Source organism: Apium graveolens, chromosome 5, assembly GCF_009905375.1.
Source record: "Apium graveolens cultivar Ventura chromosome 5, ASM990537v1, whole genome shotgun sequence".
Taxonomy (NCBI): domain Eukaryota; kingdom Viridiplantae; phylum Streptophyta; class Magnoliopsida; order Apiales; family Apiaceae; genus Apium; species Apium graveolens.
This window is the reverse complement of record NC_133651.1, coordinates 190,134,581-190,155,681: the sequence shown is the minus strand read 5'-3', so window position 1 is coordinate 190,155,681 and position 21,101 is coordinate 190,134,581. Positions and strand designations below refer to the sequence as shown.

General features: G+C 35.0%; 1 protein-coding gene across 2 annotated transcripts; it reads right to left on the bottom strand.

Annotated features, from left to right (window-relative positions):
• Positions 1 to 36: 36 nt before the first annotated feature.
• LOC141724674 (inositol oxygenase 4-like) lies at positions 37 to 3,114 on the bottom strand. 2 transcript variants are annotated; one of them, XM_074526899.1, is made up of 11 exons: positions 2,948 to 3,114; positions 2,644 to 2,770; positions 2,473 to 2,554; positions 2,153 to 2,357; positions 1,902 to 1,961; positions 1,750 to 1,802; positions 1,482 to 1,604; positions 1,118 to 1,187; positions 929 to 1,007; positions 624 to 714; positions 37 to 543 (listed from the first exon to the last, which is right to left on the bottom strand). In XM_074526899.1, the coding sequence occupies exons 1-11, from the start codon at positions 2,976 to 2,978 to the stop codon at positions 517 to 519; spliced, it is 948 nt and encodes a 315-aa protein (XP_074383000.1). In that variant the 5' UTR covers positions 2,979 to 3,114; the 3' UTR covers positions 37 to 516. The 2 variants fall into 2 exon arrangements, with proteins under 2 accessions (XP_074383000.1, XP_074383001.1); XM_074526900.1 differs by having other exon boundaries at positions 40 to 543; positions 624 to 705; positions 2,948 to 3,107.
• Positions 3,115 to 21,101: the final 17,987 nt, after the last annotated feature.

The window sequence follows — 21,101 nt, the reverse complement described above, 5'->3', positions numbered from 1 at the left end:
TGATTTTCTTATTGTTCAAAGTTGTAACAAATCGATTCTCTTGTGATCCCAATTTATAAATTACATTTTGCCCATGAAATCCTGCTGTCAGTCAGTCTCTTGTTTTCCCATGAAATCCTGCTGATTATGGAGTAACATTTTACCATCACTTGATTAAACTTGTTATATTGTTGAGTTATGCATTAACTTATGTGTTTTTCCCTCTCTCTTTTTTCCCCGCATTTTATTATTTGAGCCACGTCTGCTGCAGTCCCTTAACAATTTATATCAGCAGTAGATCGACTCAACATTACAATTCGTATTAAGGTTCAGTTTGAGTGAAATAATTGCACAAGGCGGCCTTACAAAAGAAATTACAAAGTTATTCCGAAATCTCAACTATCCTTGCCCTAGCACACATATCTCTCGTCTCTGTATGAATACATCAACTACCACTGCCCTATCAGGGATTACTGTGAGAAGAAAGAATCAAACAGGCCCTCCACTTCTTCAAGAGTGACAACACCATTCAGTATTTCACCATCTCAGCTTTGCAGGAAAATACTGCATTCAAGAAAAAACCAGTAACATAAGGGAAATCATACTGTAAAAAGCTTTCCATACCAAGTATTTAACGTGCTAACCTTCTCAATCAAAGACATATAATATGGCTTCACCTTCTCAACATCAACTCCAACTTTGCTCTTGCTATACAAGTCATATTTACTGCACACGCTAATTGAAATATTAGTTTGACGCATTACTGGAATCTAACTATGTTATCAAAATGTACATATATATATATATATTTTATTTTTTTTATTTTATAAATTTATGCATGAGAACCCCTTCATTCCTGAATTAAGAGTGGCACGAGTGCACGTGGCTATTTAAATTTTTGCAGTTGACGGCTCTTATAAGCCAAATTCTATGAACATGTCAAACGTACTTAAATATTTGTAGCCATTTCAGATTCTCAGCATCCTCCTCATTCATTAGATGTTTATATGCTCCAGATCTGTGCAGCGCTGGAGAAAGAGAACCTCTAATATAAATACAATTTTAAAATGCAGACGAATAGAGTAACAGACAGACAAGAAGTAGTTTTCATCAATTTATATCTTCTTAAAATGCTTACGATAGAATGAGTGAAAACGGATGACAAATAGCCCAGCCGCTGGCAGAGTAGTACCGTTTTCTTTGGCCACCTAGAGAAATGAAAAGAAATACAGTTGAACCTCGATTAAGTAATAATCGTTAAAGTAATAACATCATTAAAATAATATTTTTTTTCTGTTCCCAACATAATGACATAGTGTATTTTTACTCCCGATAAAGTAATAAACTCGCTAAAGGTAATTATTTTTCTCGGTCCAAACACAGTGTAAGTTGTGTATAAATTAGGAAATGGAAAACACAGTGTCTTGATAGTCATCCGGTGGACTGGTCCGATTAAAAATTTATAAAAACCATTATGTTTTGCTGAGTAACTTTATGCATACCATGTACATATAATCATCATGACCCCATGAAATCATCACATTTTCGAGGCCACATCCTTCCGAGTAAACTCCATTCTTGGATTTGTAAAGAGAATTACTGTAATCCGGGTTATCCTTCATATACTGCAATAAGAAAGTATATAGGTATGGCTGATGTAGCACATTGACTAAATTATTATGCTATAGATACAAACTGTGCAGAAGGATGGAATCAAGAAAGGACAAAGGGGATTATTGTACAATTCTGTGCATATAACGAATAATTTACCTTGTAGTGAACAATGGACTCATCAAAACCACAACCAAGAGGGAATGTGTCACCTGGAGTTAAAAAAAATAACAATAGAAGATTAGTGGTTTTTTCGATATTCAGACATGTAATTTTACATGGTCATAATATATTTAAGGCTAAATAGTTACCAACAACTGCCCACTGAGGAAGCGCTCCAAAGACAGGGAGAAGAAGAACTTTTCCAAGATCTGCAACAAATTCAGATAACAAACTGTTAACACCTTTAACTGAAACAATGCATGCTTTGAAATATAAAAGTGGCTAGCGGTGCCTTCCTCAACTACCTTTTCGGGTGGTCAAGGTTTGGATATTGTAAAAGAAAAGATGCGTGCGTGTATAAATGTATTTAATTTTTGAAAAAGGTTTTAAAGGAAATTACCATGAATAAGAGCAGTCAAATGCAACCAATCTTCATCAGGAAAGTCCTTTCTAATGGCCTCAGCAGTTTGAAGCAAATGCTCAATCTGGGGTTCATCTAAATCAGGATCACTATCATCAACTACATCGTTCAGTAGCTCACAGCATTCCCATATGCTCATTTCCACCTTATCTAATTTCCTATACTCCTCTCTCATCCTCTTCACCTATAGTTATTTTATATTTTATAATCTAATTAAAAGTCATGCATTAATCAAATAATTAAAATAACTCAATTTACAACTTCACATCAAACAATTTGCAGGCACAAGGTTTACTCACAAAGTCATATGATTGGTTAATGTGATTTAACTTATAAAATTCCTCCACTGACTTTTGCCTTTCATTCTCCACATTATAGTCCCTACACCAATACAATATATAAAAATTAAATAATTTAAAGGTGCAACTACAATATTAGATGGATATAAACATTTTCAAGATTTGACAAACCTGAATGAATTTCCAAAAGCATTGATCTCTGGAGCATCGAAGCCACCATTGGATTCACTTTCATGAACAAGAATACATTCATCCAATATCAAGTCATTTGTATTACAGGTGATTTTCTTCTCCTCCCCTTCAAGTACAAAATATATTATCATCAGATAACAACATAATGAAATTTAAACCATACTAATGATTAAGTATCACAGTATACATTGGCGGAATCAAGGTTGCAAATTATTCGTTAACTAGTATAAATATTTTGATGGAGACTAATAATTTAAATATAAGATTATGTGTGAATGTATACCTAGTGAAGGCTGGTCTATGATAATAGTCATCTCCAAATCGAAATTTAAAAGCAAGTAAAGAAAGCAAAGAAACAAATGAAAGATGAAAAGATAGGGATATGGTGCAAAACTTGTTTTAAGAAAGTTTGATATTTATAGGAAGCGGAAGACAGGCAATAGGTCCTTGCATGCAAATATGGAAGTGTTTAGTCCTCAACTGTAAAATCTAAGATGTTGCCAACTGTTAATGTATCAAAGCCTCCTGAGATACACGCACGCCAAAAACGGTGAATGTATAATAATAGTATAGCTGACTATGTAATGAATCAGCTAACCGTGTTTCCTCATATCCCATTCTATCCCCAACTGACGCGGAACCCAGTCATGGCCAGACATGTAGCGTCTGACTTCCTATTTTTATTTTGATAGACGCGGAAGTAAGTGAATTATCATGCTTGATCGATACGAGTGTGCTAATAGAACAATTTACGGGCTATTTTTCAATTGGGATTTTAAAAAATATTTTTAATATTTTAAATTCTTTTATATTCAACTTGAATTCTAGAAAGTCTTTTACGATATCATGTTATTCAAAAATATCTTTTAAAATCTAGGATATTCAATTAGATTTTAAATTTATTAAAATATGATGATATTCAAAATTCATGTATTTTCTTGTATTCAATACAATGATAGATTTTAATGAATTTACTAATCCATTTTAGTTCTTTAGAAATTTTACCAAAATTTATGAGTTTTTTAAAGTATTTATTTAAAACTTTATTTAAAATTTTACAACAGATTTTATTATCAAATTTTGCTTACAGTTAAAATCAAAAACAATAATTTAGAATTTATAGGTTTTTGTCCATCCTTCAAATCCAAATCGAAAACAAGTCTGTGAGATTGTGTTTATTTATTTGTTCCAGTTAGTTTCAAATTGAATGATATGGATAAAAATATATTATAAAAACACATTAAATGTCACATTAATTACACTTGGGTTTTTTGTCCTAAGCCCAATATAGACCAGGCTGGTCTAAACTCGTAGTGGATTCAAGACAACCCAAGTAGTCAAGGTCCACTAGCAAAGGTCGTCAAGGTCCACGAACATGAGCTGTTCATGGGCGAGGTCCGATACGGCTAAAAGAGCAAAGATATGTGTCCAAAATGAACACACAATCCTACAAGGAAGGATCTGAAATTCCTTCCTTTACATGAATCATAACTACCATCTAAGTTGGAAAGAGTCCACTAAATCTTCCAATACAAGTCTAACCTTAGAGTCATCTCTATATAAAGGGCTCTACCCATCAACCTAGAACTACATTTTTGACTTGATTCTCTATAATACAAAGATGCGTAGGCATCTTGCGAGGATAGACAATCCCAAGCGCGAGAACAACCATTAAAGCTCGAAACTCACAAACCCTATTATTAATTACTAACGCGCCCTAGATTTTATTCCACAGCATTTGGCGCCGTCTGTGGGAAGACAAACAACAACCATGGTAAACACACGGAGCAGAAACAACAGAGGAACTTATGATCATGTCCCATCACGGACGATCTCCTCGATAGTGGAGAATTACTCATATTGCATGGAATTAATTAATGATATCAGCCAACTACACAAATTATTAATAAAACATAACTAATTAGAATTAACCATAATAAATCAAACTAATTTGAAAATTATGCCAAGATTATAGTGCAAACATGGCTTCCCCTCTATGCCCTAAAAAGACGACTCACTAACGATTAAACAAGTAAAACAACTAAAACAATAAAGAAGCATAATTAAACTAATGAGAACACGTAAGAAAATCAGATAAGAAAATCTGTAATATTCAATCTTGTCACGAGACCAAAATCCATGGCTTTCTTCTCTGTATATAAAACCCTAACTATTCATACTCTACAATAATAAGTATGTATTATATGCTACTACCTAGTAATCAAATCTGAAGTCTATTCTAATAATAAATTATTTCCTCATTCTAATTAAATTACAAGTCAGACTTCTAGACCTAGTAGGATTTTGTAATAAAAATTCATACCTATCTGTTCACTGCAATTTTCGGGCTGCTCTAGTTGTATTCTCCCTACTGGACCATCCCTGAATTAAAGAGAATTTTGCAGTTTTCGCGTGGACCGTAAGATCGTCAGCAGACTTCTGGAACTCAAGATACGACCCAGACAGTTTTGGCAGCCCGTGTAGCCCAATAATACATTTTTTTTCTATTTTAACTCCAAAATAGGACTTTTTGCTCCAAATCCTTCCAAGTATAGAATTTCCTTGTATCTTACAATAAAATATCAAAACCTATTAAATAAATATCCAAATCCGTACAATACATATTAAATATGAGGACAAAATCATCTAAAATATATATAAAATATACTATATCAAACATCCCCACACTAAGCATTAGCACGTCCTCGGGCAAATAAGAGAAATAAAAACTAAGTCCTAATTAACTAATATCATTTTTGTAGATGACACGATTGCATTGAGCATATGCAATAAGCCGAGCAGCCCTAGTAGGACGAGTGTTGTCTCGTGAAGGTTTATAGTGAATTTACCTACAAATTTCGTTTTTCTTTTCTGCCAAGTCTCAAGTATGCAACATATCATATCACTCCACACATGTTGTTGTGCAAGACATGCCTGTACAATAACAAGATTAAGTTTCATTGACAACCCTAAGATTAAGTTGTATGATAATCTAAATCTGTATTTTGTATTGTATTTCTTGAGTCTGTAAAAATGGTTAGAAGATTAGACTGGGGGATTAATCTGTGAATAGATTCAAGCTAAAGAATAAACTTTGAAAGAAGATCAAGCCATGATCATGCCTCTAAAAAATGTAGAAACTTGGAGTTGAATAAAGATGTTCTATGAAAAATGTTCTAAGTCAAGATATCAACAAGTCACAGATCAAGTTATATCGAGAAGTCCAGAATGACTTGTAGAGAAGTCCAAAATGGCCTATAGAGAAGTCTCAGAGATATCGATAAGTCAAATGAAGATGTAGAGAACTGAAGATATCGATAAGTCATTTCTGCATGTAGACTACTCAGAGATATTGACAAGTCAAATGAAGATGTAAAGAATTGGAGATATCGATAAGTCAATTTCTCATATAGAGATCTCAGAGATATCGATAAGTCAAATTGTATATATAGAGATCTCAGAGATATCGACATGTCACTTCTACATGTAGAGATATCAGACATATCGACAAGTCATTTCATATACAAGGGTCTAGAGACCTCGACAAGTCAAGTATACCTATAGAGAACTCAAAGATCTCGATAAGTCATTATACTTATCGAGATGTCACTTCTCTATAGAACAAACTGGAGATCTCGACATACTTTTCAAATTCAGAATGCAGACAAGTTCAAGATTCAAGATTATCAATCAACAAATGATCTATTCACTAAATTGAAAAGTCTACAAAGTAGCTGGAAGAATACAAGATCAAGGGCCATGATTAACTGGACAAAGGATGGTCATAGACCTGCAAACTTCTGCATAGATTTGCTAAGTTAGAAATGGAAATATAAAAAGGTTGCTTTAGAAAGTAGTTTAGTACATTTAGTGGAAGTCTTGTAAACCCATGCTGCTATTCTATAAAGCATGCACAGGTTCTTAGTTCACAAGTAACAAACATATCTAGATTTTCTTGTATTCTCTCAAGATAGAAGTTGAGTTCTTATTATCTTAAGAACACAAATTTTGTAGCAAGACAATCTTATTTAATACAATTAAGTGAGTTTTGAAAATATTGTGCTTGTTGATTAATTCTATAAACATAATATCTCTACAATATCTTAACTGCTTTGTTCACCTACAATCCAAACAGTTTTAAAAAGGCTAAAAATCCAAAAAACTCATTCACCCCCCTCTATGTTGCATTCAATATCTAACAAGTGGTATCAGAGAAAATTCTGAAAGTAAAAAGATAAAGATCTTGGAAGAATGAGTGCACAAAAGATAAGCACTATCAAGATACCAGCATTTGATAAAATCAACTATACACTATGGAAGAAAAATATGATGTTGTTCATAAGGATGACCAACCCTATGTACATTCAGATTCTCAAGAATGAACTTTTATTCCCATGGAAAGGGTTGATGAGTCTACTGATGGAGACATGGTCATACCAGCTCATTTTGTCCCTAAAGACCCCTCACAATACACAGAGCCTGAAAAAGAAAAGGGTTCTCTGGACAGCGGCCTGCAACTAATACTAATAGAGTCACTTGACAATGTTATGTACAACAATATATTCAACTTTGACACAGCCAAATAGATTTGAGAGAAAATTAAAATTCCGTGTGAGGGTACAGAGGAAGTAAGATCTAATCAAAGGAGAATATTGGTGTCTCAGTATGAGGGTTTCATGGCTAGACCTAAGAAATGGATTACTAAAGTTTTTGAGAGATTTAATAAGTTGGTAAATGACTTGCAACTTCATGATAAGTATTATAAAGCTGGGGAGGTAAACCTGAAGTTTTTGCTCACACTTCCTGACCACCTTGAACAGAAAATATCAGCTATTAAAGAAGGAAGAGACTTGAGCAGAATGACACTGAAAGTCTTGTATGGGATTTTAAAAACATATAAGCTTGAGATGTTACAAAGGAATCCATTGAAGGTAAACCAAGGACATGTGGTTGATGGATCCAGTGCCTTAATGGTCAATGATAGTGCAACAAGTGAAGATGAACAAGATGCTCAAATTCCAGTCATTTATGATGTGAGCAAAAGAACAAGGGGCCTCAGAAATAAGTTGTTTTGGAGCTAAAGGAAGATAAATACTACACCCTTGATGAGCTAGATGGGATGGATCAATCAATGGCTTAACTGGCTAGAAAATTCTTTAACATCAGGGTTAAAAAGCCAAGGTTTTTCAAGAAAAACAGACGGTCCTCAAACAACAACAACTGGAAATCAAAAACTCAGTTCAACTCATCTAGCAAATGTGGCTACAAAACTGGATCTGTTGACAGATAAAAAATAAGGTGCTTTAATTGTGATGAGTTGGGCCACTTTGCAACTGAGTGCATGAAGCCAAAACAAGTGCAGAAGGATAAAGTCTATCTGGAATTAGAAGCAAAGTATGAAGCTCTCTTGAAGAAATAACAGGGAAAGTTAGGGATGGCAATCGGGTCGGGTATTACAGAATCCATATCTAAACCTGAAAATTTTATCCATATCCGAACCCGACCCGAACCCGAAAAATACGCGAAAATGAATACCAGAACCCGATTCATCGGATTTCGGATCAAATTCGGGTATACCCGAAACCTATTTTTTTTTTAAAATTGGATATTCATACCCGAACCCAAAACCCGAATCCGAAATCTGAAAATTTTATAATTATTGATATTGCAAGTGCTTGGGATCGAACACGCGACTTGCATATAAGGAATTTTAACGTGTCATCTTCAACTACTTCACCACATCATTAATTGTGTTATTATATGTATATCTAATATTTAAAAAATCAATTAAATTGATATCCAATTTTTTAGATTTATCTTTAAAAGATGTTTTGTTAACCTTATAAACCTTATCACCGTTTAAATGATTAAATAATTATATTTCATTTAACTTTATAATTTGTTAATTTTTAACATAAATATAAAAATATATGTTCCAAAAATTATATAATAATATGTATAATATATATTTTAATATATATATATATATATTTCTAATATGTAATATAAAAAATCTAAGATTATATATAATTAATATATATATACATAATAATAATTCGGGTTTTTTTCAGATTTTGGATTCGGATCGAGTTTGGATAGAGTTTCAGATTTCGGATCGGGTTTCAAATCGGTATACCTAATATCCAAATCCAAATCCAAAATTTTTTGGGTTTAAAAATTAAATCCATATCCAAATCTAAACCCAAAAAATCGGGTTCGGTAAATCCAAAATTTCGAATTTTGGATCGGGAATCCGTCAGATTAGATTATTTTGCCATCCCTAGGGAAAGTCTTTATAGCTGAAGGCAAGAGTTGGGATGACACTGATGAAGATGATGATAATGAAGAATTTAAGAATTATGCACTCATGGCTCTAGAGCAAGGAGAGTCATCCTTGTCAAAATCAGAGGTACGAACTCTAACTACCGTTGATTTAAATACAAACCAATATAAAGAAACTGTTGAAAAGATGAGTGTAGAGATGTTTTATATCCACAAAAGCATGGTGGCAGCTATTGAGGAAGTTAGTAGACTTTTAAAGATTAATGAGAAGCTTGAGATTGAAAAGCAAGAATTGGAGCTGCAGCTTGTTGAGCTTGAAATAGTTAAGCAATAAAATGAATATCTGAAAAATAAGCTCAGGTATGCAAGTGAAATTAAAGTTGTGTTGAGGGAAAATTTGGAAAAGAATGAGGTGAAATTGAAGTCTTTCAGAAATGCATCTCAGTTGGTTGGATAATATCATGAGAAGAACAAACCATGTGCTAATATAGCTATTGGTTTGGACTATGATGCCTTGAACAATAACAAGAAAAATGAAGGCAACAAAAATAAGGCAATTGCAGATCAAGATGTCCCAGTTATGTTGAGAAAAGTAGATGCACCTTTGTTCAAGGAATGTGAGGTTAATTTCAGTGAGATTGAGTTGGTCATCAAGCAAGAACTTACAGATGAAGACAGTGAAAAGAAGAATGAAGAAACCACTCCTACTGCTGAAATTAAGAAGAAGCCCATAGTCAATCAAATGCAAAGACACCAAACCAAGGAAATCAAAACTGAAAATGTTAGCAAAAAGAAGAAGAACAGAAATAGGAAGATAGGTGTGAACAAGAACAACAACTATGCCTATATTACAGATGCTTCAAGGAAAAAGTGTCAAAAATGTGGCTCAATCAACCATTTAACTCATCTTTGCAAAAAGGCAGTTTATAAGCCAAAAACTAGAGCATGCAAGTATGATGAGGCTGTTGCTGAAGATCAGATCCATATACCTTTTGTGACAAGTTTGATTGTATTCAATGCAATATGAAGGTTATGATACGTTGTCATAAATTGAGAAAAGATCTCAAGAAAGCCAACTTTGGTTGTGAGATTAATAATAAAAATGATGATCAAACTTTGAATGTTGTTCTTTTTAAAAAATCAAATTCTACTTTTGCAACTTTTGTCAATAAGAAAAAAGTACCCAACACCGCTTGGGTAGCTAGATACACTTAATCCTCATTGTATGCAAGGCAAGATGAAGAGAGTCATATGGATCATTGACAGTGGATGCTCCAGATATATGACATGTGATAAAACTCTACTATTACAATTTGAGAAGATAGCTGGCCCATTCGTGACTTTTGGAGACAACAACACAGGATTCACAATGGGATATGACAAGTTAATTTCTGGGAATGTTGTCATTGAAGATGTAGCACTGGTAGCTGGTCTTGAGGTGAATATCCTATGTGTCAGTCAATTCACAGATAGAGGATTTAATATTTCATTTGACAAAGAAGACAGCTCAATTATCAGCAAAAATACCGGTGAAGTTGCTTTGAAAGGAGAAAGGAAATAAATCTTGTTTGTTGCAGATCTATACTCCGCAAATAAGGATAATATATGTTGCTTCTGTACCAAGGCATCCATTGAGCAAAGACAATTGTGGCATAAGAAACCCTCTGTTGGTGAGACTGCGTAACTGTATGAACATTATATATGATAACTCAACACGAGAACAACACTAAAACATGACATGTTAATAATACTACGATTACACAAGAAATCAGAAGAAATGAAGACAAGGCAAATACAAAGAATCAAAGGATTAAAAGAAACCTTAAAGTCTGTTTATAGGTCGCTGAAAGAAGCTCATTAATATGTTCATATCTCAGTGAAGAATAAAGGTTAAAGGCTTTCAAGGTTTCAGAAATGACGAAGATTCAGTGTATAAGTGCTACTAGAAGATTTAAGTGTATTGGCATTGATTGAAGATAGATAGTATTCGAAGCATAGGAATATGAAGAATTGAAGACATGGTATAGACAGAGTTTAAAGAAGATTGTAGTAGCAATGAAGACGTTGTCTAAAGTTCCAGAAAGGATTCCGGTGAAAGTACGTTTGTTTATTGACAGTCAGTTCTCGAAGCGATAAATTTGTTGCAAGATTAACAATGTATGTTGGATATATTTGAGATGTCATGTCTAATATATTTCATGTTTAGTTTTCAGATCTTAACTAACAGGAAATATCAGTTCTTACTGGAATCAGGACTTACTGGAAGTCAGGACTTAAGGATATCAGGACTTAGATTATCAGAAGATAATATTAGAAGATGGATATCAGAACTTAAGTACTGGAGGACTAACAGTTAAGGAATGAAGCTGATTTACAGGAAAGAAGATCGAGACTAATACAAGAAGAAGATATGCATGGAAAGAGTTAAAGGATTAGAAGAATTATATAAGATATTTGATTGATATATATTAGGAGACATAATTATATTCCATATTAATTAGAAGTTATCTTGAAACTGTGTGTCTATATAAACACAGACATAGGTTTACTCTATAAGAGTTACGATCATCGAGAAGATCATACATTGTAGCCTAGCAGCTCTCGTGATATTTGTTTATCACTGAGAGAGAACAGTTCCATTGTAACAGAGTTTATTATATCGAATACATCTGTTTTCTGTTACTTGTGCTTTAAATCGATTTGATTATATTCTACGCTGTATTCAACCCCCTTCTACAGTGTTGTGTGACCTAAAAAGTGGTATCAGAGCCGTCTGTTAACACACATACAGTAAAGATCCAAAACAATCATGTCTGAAGAAGCAGAAAATCCAACCAAGCCCGCCAAAACTGAAGAAACTCCAAAGACTCAAACCCATAGTCGATATGAGACTATCAGGGTTCCCACGCCGAGACCTTCTGAGTATCCCATATGGAAAGTAAAGATGGCTATGTTTCTGGAAGCTACAGATCCAGAATACCTTGACAGAATTTATGAAGGACCGCATAAGCCAACCAAGCTCTCTGTTGTAGTTGCAGATCAGCCAGCAAAGACCATACCAAAGGAGAAAAGTGAATACACAGCTGAAGATATCTCATCTATTGCCAAGGATGCAAAGGTAAGACATTTGCTGCATAGTGCCATTGATAATGTCATGTCAAATAGGGTAATCCAATGCAAGGATGCAAATGATATATGGGATGCTTTGGAGACAAGGTGTCAGGGAACTGATACAATCAAGAAAAACAGGAGGACTATACTCACTCAAGAGTATGAGCACTTTAACTCAAAAAGTGATGAGTTATTAACTGACTTATATGACAGGTTTGTCAAACTCTTGAATGATATGTCACTGGTGGACAAGGAATATGACATTGAAGATTCAAATCTAAAATTCCTTTTAGCTCTTCCTGAAAGTTGGGATTTGAAAGCTATTATTATAAGAGACAACTATGCTCTTGATGAAACTACTCTTGATGAAATTTATGGAATGCTCAAGACTTATGAACTTGAGATGGATCAAAGAAGCAAGAGACATGGGAGAAAGTCAAGGACAGTTGCTCTTAAAGCTGAGGAGGAATCCCCCAAAGTGGCTATCTCAATGAAAGGAAAAGGAAAGGCTCTCATCATAAAGTCTGATTCAGAATCATCAAGTTCTGATGATGATGATTCAGAAACTGAAAGTCAACCTGAAGTAGATGCTGATGAAGATATGATGAAGCTATGTGCTCTTATGGTGAAGGGTATCACAAAGATAGCCTACAGGAAATTTAGAAGGGGAAAGAAGTTTTCCAGGAAAGGTAGAAGTTCTGATAAGAAGGGCTTCAGAAAATCTGAAGGCAAAGGAGGAAAGTCTGACAGCAGAGATTACACAAATGTCAAATACTACAACTGTGGTGAGAAAGGCCACATATCTCCTGACTGCAAGAAAGGAAAGAGTGATAAAGGCAAGGCTCTAGTCACAAAGAAGAAAAGATGGACAGACACTTCAGATTCTGAAGATGAGGAGAACTATGCCTTGATGGCAAATGCTGATAGCAGTTCTGATGCTGCTGAGTCAAAGGTACTTGTAATAACCCCAATTTTTGGAAATTTTTGAAACCCTTATGAATAGTGATTTTGCAGACTATGCTGAATGAGAAAACTTTTCATGCCACACTATGTAGGGTTCTGATATGGATATTCTGAGATTTTATTAGTACTTTATATGGGATATAAGTGTATGTAAAGATCGTCAGAATCCAAATCCGAACACTTTGATTTTTCCCGGAAATCCAATAGATACGGAAAGAATTGAGTATAAGTTAACAGGATAAAAGGATTTAAATTAAAGGATTATAATAGAGGATCATAAAAAGGAATATAATGTATTGAGAAAGGTTAAGGGAACCTAAGTAATAAGATCCCGGGTATGATCCCTCAAACGATAAACGAAAATGAAAGTTAAGCGAACCGTATAACAGATCAGCGGTCATTAGGCAAACAATTAGGAAGTTAATCAAAGGGATTAGAGAGGATGATGTCACCCAACCAATGAGAAGAGGACAAGGAGGGGAGGATGACATCATGAGGATGACACAAGCATGACATGGGAAGGAAGGAGATGAGGTGGCTTTTTAACCACACAAAATTAAGGGCAACTAGGTAATTTACTAAAATAAACACAAAAATCAAACCAACCAAGCCAAGCAAATCATTTTTCATCAAAATCAAAAAGAAACCAAGGCATTGTTCTTCATGCTCTCGGCTTTTACTATTGCAAAAGGGCAAGAAATTCAAAACTCAAGATCCAAGCCTCCTAAATTGGTGAGTTAATTCCCTAATCATCTTTATGCTTAGTTAGGGCTATATCATGAGTTTAAGCCATCAATTCCTTCTCAATCTTCTTCATTTAATCAAAGAAGAAGACAATGAATAGTGTTTTCAAGTTTTTAACTTGAAATTTTTCTTGTTTTCCTTGAAGATCCAAGCATTCCTAAGACTTCTCAAAGCTTCTTAAGGCTTCCTAGCTCCTCCCACCACTTCAAGGAAGGTATATCATCTCCAAACCCTAGATTCCTATGTATTATAAGATGATTTTGATTAGTAGGGTGATATTGTAGCTTAATGTTTGTGATTTAGAGTTTGGGATTGAAATGGTATTGAAATGGAATGGTAAATGTTGTTGTTTTGGTTAAAAGATTGTAGTATAGTTAAATTCAAGCTTAGGCATAAGTATGAATGTTAAAATTGAATTGGTTGGGGCTGATATGAGGTGATAAGGATGGATGTTGGTTGTATGTTTGATTTGAGGTTGAATTGGGTTGGTTTTGAATGGTTTTAAATTGGGAAATCGCGTAAACATAGCCGTCGTAACGTCCGATTTTCTTTAGACTGTTTTTGTGCATAACATTAGGACCCGAGAACCCCCTGCTAGATTATGACCATTGCCATGTCTAGATATCTCGTGTTACGAGCTTCGTTTTGATATGTAGTTCGTTCGATTCCGATGCACGGTTTAGGAGAAATGACCGTTTCAAGTAACGGCATTTCGCGAACGAAACTTTTCCCCTCGCCTTACTTTGAACCAAAGGTTAAAGACCAAAAAAGGTTAATTAATGTATGAAACATTTATGGTAAGTGTGTTAGGCAGTTGGTAAGACACTCGCGAAGGAATCGCCTTAAAACTCGTAAAGGTTAAATTATTAAAAATGGTGGAGCCGAGGGTACTCGAGTGACTTAAGAGAATCAGTAAATGCAAAACGAGCGTTAGAGTCTGAGTTGGTTAGAGTATATATTTACAAGTGACTTTGGTTTAATTCCAACTTACTTGTTGCTTATATGTTACCAGACTCGTCCCGAGCCATTCATAACCCCAGTCGCTCAGACAAGTTTTCTACCCGTTATAACTGTTGTTGTGATGTATATATGTATATGCATTATCTTGCGATAGATGCATGTTGGTTAATTAGCAAATGTTGCAATATATTGAAGCATGCTGCTATGGTATATATATATGCATGCCTGTTTCGTATTCTTTCCATATATATCTGTTGATTCAGTTGATAATACCTATGCTAGAGAATAGCGGTAATTTGCATATACCCTTAGTATAGGGACCCAAAGGTGAAAACATTTTCAAAAACCGGGAGTCGAGGATCCCGAGTAGATTTTGTATATATGTATATATATATATTTATATATGTATATATGGTCATAGTTTTCAAAACTATTAATCGAATAAGGTTTATTCGATAACTTTATTTTATTTAATGAATATTATTTTGAATATTCATTCGAGGACTTATGACTCCTTTTATTTTATTATTTGAATATTATTTGAATATTCATTCGAGGGCTTATGACTCTTTTATATTATTTATTGAATAATATTTGAATATTCATTCGAGGGCTTATGACTCTTTTATATTATTTATTGAATAATATTTCAATATTCATTCGAGGGCTTATGACTCTTTTATATTATTTATTGAATAATATTTGAATATTCATTCGAGGGCTTATGACTCTTTTATATTATTTATTGAATAATATTTGAATATTCATTCGAGGGCTTATGACTCAGTTTATATTATTTAATGAATATTATTTGAATATTAATTTGAGGATCTATGACTCCGATTATTTGCTGAGATATGTTCTTTATTGTATTAAAGAATAAGGTGTTGGTAATCAAACTTATTTTTGATTATTCAAATAAAGATAGTACTTTCGTATAAGTATATCTTTGGTTATTTAATACTCGTTTCAAGTATAAGTTTTAATACTTCTACTTCAATTATTTTTATAAAGATTATTCTTTATGGGAATATTATTTAAATAATAATATTCAGACATTTTCTAAATATACTGGGGACTGATTTACTTCATTAAATCAGCATTACTCCAAACACTCTTTAAAGTGTTTTCGAGTCTTCAAAATAATTTTTAAAAGTTAGAGCGGATCCCAAACCTCATTTTTATATTTAAGATCTTCCTTTTAAAGGGGATTTAAATACTCGCTCAAAACCTGAGGGATCCGGCTCTGTGGTGTATTTTATATTTGCAACAAGGTTGCAGTTTTGGTAAATGAATTGATTACTTACCCAACACTCGGGAAGTAAGTCCATCTATCGAGTCGGCATAAGCAACATGGGCTCAGTGGGCGTCCATGATAGTGTAAGTGGCTCAGTGGGAGTCCATCAAATACATAAGTGGCTGAGTGGCAGTCCAGCATAAGGTCCGATTGAGACCAGGGTGATGACCAGTGGGGAATTCGTCCATCTACTAGTAGAAAAGGTTACTTATTGGTATCTTTGCCTGATCAGCAAGATATCAGGTTTATGCCAAAATTCTTTCCTTTCCAAATTTATTGGATATTGCAATTCTGTTCATACTTTACATGACAGAGGTTTTCAGGAAATGTATATATATATATAGGTGTATATATATGTCGGGACTTAATGAAGTATCTCGTAACTTCATTATTTATAATGATATTCAAAGATTGAATCTATTCAAATCTTGTCTTGTAGTCTCATCTATGTGATGAACTTTTGAAACTGATTATAACTTGAACGGTGGTAGTTCAAGTAGTATTTGGGAAAGATATAAGTATATTGGGGTATTTTGTAACTTCATCTTTTAAACTTATATCTTATTAATAATTGTCTTATGAATGACAAAGATTTTCAGAAAAATGTTGAGACAAGGTTAGATATATGAGATCACCTTGCAACGATATTTTTATACAGTTATACACTGGGACTTTGTGTATATTATGCATGGAAGAGGACTTCCAATATTTTGAAAAGTATATATGTATATATATATACTGAATATTTTGCGACTTCATCGCATTAAGATATCAACTTGGTTCATTTCTTTTGACCAAGACTTTCATGAGTATTATGAGTAGGCTCATATATTGTTAATCATTATACATATTATTTTGGTGGGCTTGCTGCTCACCCTTGCTTTCTTCTTTCATCACACAACATCAGATAGATAAGATGAACAGGACCAAGCTCCCAATTCGCAAGCGGATAGGAAACGTTCCGCAGCTTTCTGGAAGCGTTGAGGCCGCTGTAGCTGAGGTAGAAATTACCAATAGGCTAAGTTTTCAACTAATAATGTACCAGACTTATATATATTATGAATTGTAATAATGGCAAAGAAATGTAAATTTATCCAGAAAACCTTTTAAGGTGTATTGACATATAATTGTGGAATAAAACGACTTGTGATTATTTTTTTGATGTTCATCTCTGAGACTATAACGTGTGGTGTGTGTGTTTATTGTGGGGTCACAGTACAGAGTACTTGATTGTGTATTAAGATTGGGTGTTACTAAGGGAAATGGAACTCGTGACAACCCGGATCCCCGACCCCGGATTTGGGGGTGTTACAGAAGTGGTATCAGAGCTAAGCGTTATAAACCTCAGAGATGATGTGATGTTAAGATAATAAGTTCACTAAGATAATAAGAACTCTTGCCAAGTTCATAGTCGGGCTACCTAACGTAGTACTGACAGTTAAAACCCTTACGGGAACCCTTATAAGTATCATGATAGTAACATAGTTCATTCTCGTATAGGGCAGCGGGGCACCGAACCCTGAGGTTCAGGAGCAACAACATGAGGATGTTTTATTACAAGTTGGAGATCAAATTGTGAATCCGATAGAGTACCCCAATGAGGGACCGGATGAGGTTCAGATTGAGAATGTTATGGTTGAGGATGTTATTCCGGAAAGGATTGTGGCTGAGGAGGATCTCATGGAGGATCCTGATGAGAATGAAGAGAGGACCGCTGAGGAATGGATGACCATAGTCAGGGCGACTATTAGAGCAAGAATGGCCGCGAGGGTGGCACTAGAGGATGAAGAGTTACCAAGGGCACAAAGGTTAATGAGGGCAGAAGGAGTGGGGCCTTCCATGACACCAATTATACCAGTATCAGACCCTCTTCCAGAGGTTCCTGTAGACATCCATGAGGTTCCACCAATTCCTGTCCCATCCCCGGTACAGAGCCCCGCACCTACTGAGGAAATGCCACCTTTATCTCCTGCACCATTGTCACCTGATACCGTGCTTGGTTATCCATTTGGATCTCCTGGGTCTGCACCACCTGCACCCCATGGACTGCTAGATGCTACCACTCAGGCTTCTCTTATCGCTGATTATCATATGACTTTGGGTGGCCTGTCAGAGGCCCGGAATGTTAGGAGTGCTCTGTTGGATCGACTTACTGCACCAAGGATTGAGGGTGGGATACTTCTGGCAGGATTAACGTATAGCATGGAAAGGATTGAGGCTACCACCCGTGTTACAGCTAGAGGCCATCTTGAGGGTCAGGTTGATCCAGCTCTACTTGCGACTATCTTAGACCTCATCACCTCTGTGATGGAGCAGGTTAGGGATGTCGTGCGTGCTCGCATCTCTTAATCCATGGTAGTGTACAGAGCCAGAGCAATCAAACAAGGGTTTCATATAGCACCGCTTTTGGAGGATTAGCCTAAGTTATGAATGATTAGTTTTAATGACGAGATGACTATCTATGGTAGTACTTTTGGGATAGGAGCGATAATTTCATATGATGTAATCCTCTTTAATATGTTCAGTTGTTGTACCCTCGAACAAATGGTTATGTATATATTCGTTAATTTCAGTTCAGATCAGTTTGTTTGTGATAAAATCACATTGTTAATTGCTCTATTAACACTTAAGAGAGTGCCATGAAGTTTATCGAACTTGAGAATTCATAATTTGCAATCGTGCAAGGACTAAACGAGGGGAAGACTTAAGCAAAGTAAGTAAGACAAATATCCGGAGATTCTCAAAATTTTCCAAGTAATATGCCCCCACAAGGAATAAGATTAGGGGCAAACCTTGAATGTGATAATCAGGGAGGTCGCAATTAAGATATAAAGAACCCGGAATATAATAAAGTGGAAAATGAAGATTTTAAATTAAAAGATGACCCCAATTATGGGGAGTAGGAAGAAATATTTAGACTAAGACAGCAGAAGTCGAGCGAGATAAGGAGACCCGAGACGGTACTCCTATACGGAAATTCATGAACCTGTCTAAACAGAACTTATATTTTATTCCCAACCACCACCTTGAGGAAACAATGTGGTGTGAAATTCTTTCAGGACCTCTAAGTCGCTAAGCTCTCAGAGTTCCAAGGAACAAGCTGACCCAGTCGAGGCAAGAGCCTGGCTAAAGGAAATATAGGAATCATTTGAGATTCTAAATGATTGACGAATCACAAAAGACTGTTTTTATCACTTACCCTCCTAAGAGAGAGACCACCCGCTGGTGAAAGACCAAGGAAGGCACGGAGCAAGAGATTATAATAAACTGATTTAAGTTCAGTCAATTGTTTTCAGGAAAGTACTTCCCAAGGTTATAGAGATAGAGTAAAAGCTTTAGAGCCAGAACAAAGGCAGACGAGTATGATGAATTATGAATCTAAGTTGTAAAAGTTGTCAAGATTCGTTCTAAGGACACGAATCCAGAATGACGGGATGTTTGAAATCAATGCTTATGTTGTGTTGGTTCATGAAATAATGATAAGAGAAAGGGAAATAAAAAGGAACTGAAGTGGAAAGGGATATAAAGGCAATAGAGTTTGAGGTATGATAAGGGAGTCGGGTATGAGGAAACCCTAAAGACTCGTAACAATAGAAATAGAAAAGTATGTAATCGTCAGGATGAGGGTGATTCACCATGAGTTAAAATTGATGGTTGAGGGCATAAGAGATACATATATTTTATCCCCTGTAAGTTGGGAGGATTCGAGGAAACCTTGAGATAATTCGAAGGATAAATATTGAGACACGGATAGACTGAGGAAACAAGAAAGTAAGAAATTAGGAAAATTGGATGAAGGAAGTGACCTTCAAGAATGTAAAGTGTAAGACCGGTGGCTTGATACCCAGAAAGGGAGACGCCAGGTATGAAAGATATCCCAATATTGAGGTGACTGTTGAGATAAACAACAAAAGTAAATAAGGAATTATTAAGAAGAAGTTCACGTTGAACACGACCAATATCTTCCAGAACATCCTTGTTATCGTTACCAGGTTAGGCAAGACAAGTGGATAACCGTTGTTATCTTTTGGAGGCCATATTGATTGACCCCATTTTGAATACAGATGTTATTGTGAAATTAGACATGTACTATCGAGGTGGGAATGATTGAATAAGACACCCTTATCAGGGATATATGACTTGAATTATCCATGGGAGGATGCATGTACCTTTTTAAAGGTGGAGTTAAGGATAGAACATCGGTAACTTAAAATGAATCCTAGGGAAATGCATAAAGGTTGGCATTTCACCCTTAATAGGGATAGTATGAGTTTGACAGTATGAATTGGAAAAGGATTAAGGTAACAATAACCTTTAAGAATCAGTGGAGAAATTTTTCAGAAGTATATAGACAATGGTTTTAGTATTAGTAAATGGTATTGTGATATGCCCTGTATCTAGGGAATACAGGAGGAACGATTGAAGGATAACCTTAGAGGTTTTATAAGGAAAAAGGTAATATTCAAAATTCTCAAGAATAGAAATGTTGATAAAGGAAATATGACGTAATTATAATGATGCCAAGTGGGGCACGTGTTAAACCACGGGAAGGTATGGATCGAACCAGTAATGGTCGAAATTGTTCAGGGCAATTAGTACTTAAGATAAAAGATGTTCTAATTATGATTGAGAGTCAGTCATGACAGTGATTAACGTCTAAAGACTGACGCAATAACTTATGGAAAAATGGTGATTTTTTTTACTCATCAGATTTTAAGGAAAACATCTTCACATAAACTGTGATTGAAATGAGGTAGAAATTTTTTATGGAGGTGGTTAAAATGACATTGACTGTAAGGAAATTTTACTATCAGGAAAGGCCAAAGAGGTGGCCGACACTTTAAAGGTAAGAGGATAATTATAGGCGCTTGTGCCAAAGGAATACAATGATGATGGTTAAAGCTATGAAGGTTGTATTATGGTTTGGAAGATTGACATTCCTTCTGATGACTGTGCAATACCCAGCCGTAATAGTAGTTGGTAAAGGTTTAATTCGTGTAATCGCCATGAGCGGGCTATCTATCTTAGAAGGTACTATCTTGAGAATAATCCAGGACCATATTTCAAAAAGGACTAAGCG

Bases quoted from the DNA above. Each gene is read 5' to 3' on its own strand.
- LOC141724674 (XM_074526899.1), bottom strand. From the start codon at position 2,978: ATGACTATTATCATAGACCAGCCTTCACTAG. The intron at 2,358-2,472 runs GTGAGTAAACCT...AAATAACTATAG, and splicing joins TTAACCAATCATATGACTTT to GTGAAGAGGATGAGAGAGGA. The intron at 1,008-1,117 runs GTAAGCATTTTA...CTCTTTCTCCAG, and splicing joins CCGTTTTCACTCATTCTATC to CGCTGCACAGATCTGGAGCA.